Source organism: Pteropus alecto, unplaced genomic scaffold (assembly GCF_000325575.1).
Source record: "Pteropus alecto unplaced genomic scaffold, ASM32557v1 scaffold43, whole genome shotgun sequence".
NCBI lineage: Eukaryota > Metazoa > Chordata > Mammalia > Chiroptera > Pteropodidae > Pteropus > Pteropus alecto.
The window spans coordinates 450115-454508 of NW_006435764.1; the positions used below are offsets into that span (position 1 = coordinate 450115).

The following is a 4394-nucleotide window of genomic DNA, read 5'->3' on the forward strand; positions in this document are numbered from 1 at the left end:
GTCCTGGCAGGCGGTGTCATCTTTCCAAGGCCCAGTGCTTTCCAGCTGAGGAGTGGGGGGCCTGCCCCATGGGGCGGGGTCTAGCTGGGCCCCACGCACTGCCGTTCGGCCTGCTGTCCCAGAGTCAGCTGCAGAGCCAGGCCCCCAGGCCCCCGTCGAGAGTGCAGCTTCGCATGGCTGTGCTCTGAGCGCACATACCATTTTGGTTATTTTTTTTTAAATGATTGATTTTTGTGTTGCTGCTGGTTCATCGCTGTTGTCGCCAGTGATGGCAGAGAGACTGCGTGACCAGCCAGTTCTCTGCAGGGCGTCTGGAAGGTTAAATGTTTGGAAGGACACCTATTCAAACGTTAAAAGCTCAGAACCGAAGATCGTGTACTTTGTAGAATTTAGGGAAACAGACATGGGAAATTTTGCTTTCCGTAGAGATTTTTTTCTTAGTCTCTCCATGGAAAAAGGAAGAAACCCTGACACAACTGAAACTAACTGGACTGAGGGGGAAGGTGAAGAGGAGGTGGAGCGCTGAGCTTGGGGCATCCTGCCCGAGGCCTGTCTTGGGATTCGGTCAGCCCCGCAGCGCTTGCCCGAGGAGCACGGCGTGCAGGCCCCCGTCTAACCGGCACGCTCACCGCTCACGGAGAGACGAGCCTGAGGCTCCGCGCCCGCTTTGGGATGCTCCGCCCGCCCTTGTCAGGACAGCCCCTCCAGGAGGCGGAAGCCCCGCCACCTTGTACTGTGCCCTGGAGATGTGCATGCAGGGGCTCCAGGGCCTCTGCTGTCCACATGTCTTTTGTGCACGTTTCTGTTGCCTGCAGGTATGGGGGAACCTTCCAGAATGTGTCTGTCAAGCTGCCTATCACGCTCAACAAGTTTTTCCAGCCCACAGAAATGGCCTCTCAGGATTTCTTTCAGCGCTGGAAGCAGCTGAGCAAGTGAGCCAGCTGTCCTGTGTGGTGGGCGCAGGGTGGGGGGCGGGCAGCTGTCCTTTGCGAGGAGGCCCACGGGGGAGGGCGGGGCATGGAGGCTGGAGCCTTGTGGTTTCTGACTCACTGAAGGTGCTCACGCTTGTCTGTCTTTGTCACAGTCCCCAACAGGAAGTGCAGAACATTTTTAAGGCAAAGCATCCAATGGACACAGAAATCACCAAAGCCAAGGTGACTGCTTTGTTCATGGCATTCCCAAGTCGGGACACCGTGGGGGGCTCTCGAAGGAGCAGCTGTGGGCTCACTCGCAGCCACGGCCTGTTTCCTAACTCTCCTGCGTCTTTTGCACAGATTATTGGGTTTGGATCTGCACTCCTTGAAGAAGTTGATCCCAATCCTGCAAATTTTGTGGGAGCCGGTATCATCCACACCAAAACCAGCCAGATTGGGTGCTTACTGCGTTTGGAGCCGAATTTACAAGCCCAGGTCAGGCCTTTTGAGAAAATAGCTAAATACACTGAAGTGTTTTTTTATTGTGTAATTTATAAACAGTGGGATACATAGATTCTAAGTATAGTAGTTCGATGAGTTTCAACAGATGTGCACACGTGTATAACCCCCACCACCCTCTTCACACACATAACATTTCATCGCCCCAGGAAGTTCCCTGGTATCCCCTTTCTGCCAGCTGCGGCCTCCCCCAGAGGCAGCTGCTGTGGGGCCTGCCATGGGCTGCATCAGTCTCCCGTGTTGCTGTGTGCGCAATGGCTGGTCCTGGTGGTGGCTCTGGGGCCTTCCTGTGCCCCAGTTGGTTTTCCCAGTCCTGTTGACGGACATTGGGGCCGTCACAGTTTCGGGCCACTTGGAGTAGGGCGGCTACAGATGTTGGACGTGCGTGCAGACATCTGTTTTCACTTCACTTGAGTGACACCTGGTACAGAGTTGTGGCTCATAGGTGCACGCCCGGGTGAGTGTGCAGGAAGCTGCCAGACTGCTTTCCAGAGTAGCCAGAGTTTGTGTTCCCCCAGCAATGTCTGAAGGGTCCGGCGGCTCCCCGTGCACAGTGGCACTTGTCATTGTCAGACGTTTTTGTTGTAGCTGCTGGAGGCGTGTAGGATGCCCGAGTCTTTGTAGAGTGGCGGGTGCCTTGAGAGCAGGGCAGAGGCGGGCAGCGCAGGGGGCCGCTAGGCAGGGCCTGGCTGCGGGCCGTCCGCTCCGCGGGTGTCTTCCTGAGGCCCCACGAGCCCCGGCTCCCGCCGACCTGCTGCGCTTTCTGTTGCAGATGTACCGACTCACGTTGCGGACCAGCAAAGAGACCGTCTCCCAGAGGCTGTGCGAGCTGCTGTCGGAGCAATTTTAATGGACGCGGCGGAGGGCGGGCCCGGGCGTCTGCCTCCGCCCCCTCCACCGTGTCTCGGCACATGCTGCACACAAGCGCCCCTGTGCGTGTTGAGGTGCAAGGCAGCGCCCAGCCTGCCCTCTGCCCCGTCCTTTCCTGTGTGGATGGGAACGCAAGTAAGAAGGAAAGGCTAAGCCTGGACTGCAGCTGGCCTGCCAAGTCAGGAGGGAGCGTGGATCCTGGGATCGGTTTTTATAGAAATCAAGACAGTTCTGTGGTTAAGCCTACAAATTAAAGGGAAATTAGACGTTTGAATGAAAATGGACGTGTTTCTGAAATCGTATTGAAATGCTACCACTCCGTTGCTGCTAGTTCACCTCTGATTCTCGGAGAGAAGCACCGGCATTATCTGTGGGGGGCTAGGTCTCAACTAGGCCATGGTTGACGCCAGGTTCGGGAGTATGGGACGAGGAACACGTGTGGCCCGACCCTGTGCGCAGGGCTCTGGTACAGGAGCTCAGAGCATGCAGGCTGCAGCGCCGGCTGCGGGGTTGCAGACCAGATGTTGGCAGCATGTTTTTCATGACTCTCCATAAAGCCGAGGTCCTAGCTGGGGTTAAGCGCTTTTCCTTGCCGTCACTGAGTTCTTAGGGGATGTGTGTACTGCCATCGGACTGTTTGCAGCGTGGGACACGGGTTACTGGTGGCTCTAGAGATGTGCACCTAACCTCACTCACATCTGGGTTTTTGACATGTGCACTGTCACCATGGTAGTCAAGGACTGGTTCCCATTGGTGATTGGAACATTAAATGTGACTAGCAGAGAAAGTTTTGGAAGGTGAGCTGGCCTCTTCCCTGTGGTGGCATTAAAGTGTTGGTGCACTGTTCCTGGGGTCTCAGTGGCAGCTGGTGCTGTGGACCTTGGCCAGTGTGGGTGGAGGAGGGAGGCCTGCGCGTGCTCAGCCAGCACTCAGAGAGCCAGCCATGGCTAAGCTGGAGCCTGTCTCTGCGCGATGTTCTCGCCACTGGGCTGTCACAGGCGTCACTCGCACTGGCCGCCGGGCTGCACATCTGCACCCGAGGAGGCCGGCTCAGGAGCAGAGCTGAGCCAGGGCCGAAGCATGGGGTGTGGCAGGCACAGGCTGGCGGTTTTGTCTGGTATTGGCACTCAAGGGGCCTGGGAAGTACCAGGGCCCCGTCACGTGCCCCTGGTTTCCCAGCAGGCGCTGGGCTCCTTAGAGATGCGCCGTGGGCCACGCGGGGCCCATGCTGTGGTGCGGGTCCCGGGAGGCAGATTCAGGAAGCACCGTCAGCACTGGTGCCGTGGCAGTGGGGCGTGGCTGGGGCCCGTGCCACACTGTGGACACCCCCACTCATGGTCCCCACACCCGCTGTTCTGTGTGACCTGAGGAGCCTGCGCCCCGTGTGCGTGGAGACCGTGGCTGGACACGGGCAGTCAGCACGCCCGGTCTGCAGTACGCAACGCTGCCGCGGCCGTGCCACCAAGACGACGCTTTGTGTGCTTTTGTTCAAGCTGCTGCACAGAGCGTGGTGTTCGGGGCACTGCTGTGAGAGCCGCCCGCTCGGTGGTGGTCTCCTGTGTCAGCGTGCGCCCTGCCTGGGCTGTGGGCAGGGTGACCTGCTAGCCTTCACCGAAGCGCCCTTCTAGGCGCGGCTCCGTCTAAAGTGTTCCTTTCCAAAAAAAGTAGATGCTAGGACAGTGCGGGCGTAGTGCGGGTCGCGTTCGGAGGGAAGGGACAGTGACAGGGATGTGTGGGCTGTGTCTGGAGGGAAAGCACTGTGCCTGCGGCCCCAGCCTTGTCCTGTGGGTTGTGCTGGTCCTTGACCCCAATGACACGGGCTCGGTGCCTGCCCTGGACGGGGCCGTCCTCCAGAGCATTGTCGCCAGGCCACGGGCGGAAGCTTAGTGCATCGCAGGGGACGTGCTTCTGCTCCACGTGGTGGGTGGGTGGGGGGGGTGGGACCAGCCTGAGGGCCCTTCAGCCCCGGCTCAGTTCTCGCCATCCAGTGTGTGTCAGGGTCTCCTGCTTTTTGGAGGGCTTGGGTTTAAGGGACAAATGGGACCTGGGGCTTCTTTCCAGGGTATGAGCCTGCAGAGCTCACGTGGGGGT

The 4394-nt window shown here is 58.8% G+C and overlaps 1 protein-coding gene across 6 annotated transcripts in view; it reads left to right on the forward strand.

The window, feature by feature from the left end:
* AP2A2 (adaptor related protein complex 2 subunit alpha 2) overlaps positions 1 to 2583 on the forward strand; it is a 53384-nt gene extending 50801 nt beyond the window's left edge. For all 6 annotated transcript variants that reach the window (XM_015588723.2, XM_025046129.1, XM_025046130.1 and 3 more), the window contains exons 19-22: positions 816 to 932; positions 1085 to 1154; positions 1275 to 1409; positions 2206 to 2583. In XM_015588723.2, coding sequence (XP_015444209.1) covers positions 816 to 932; positions 1085 to 1154; positions 1275 to 1409; positions 2206 to 2283 — 400 coding nt within the window. In that variant the 3' untranslated portion in view covers positions 2284 to 2583. The remainder of the gene's footprint in view (positions 1 to 815; positions 933 to 1084; positions 1155 to 1274; positions 1410 to 2205) is intronic.
* Positions 2584 to 4394: the final 1811 nt, after the last annotated feature.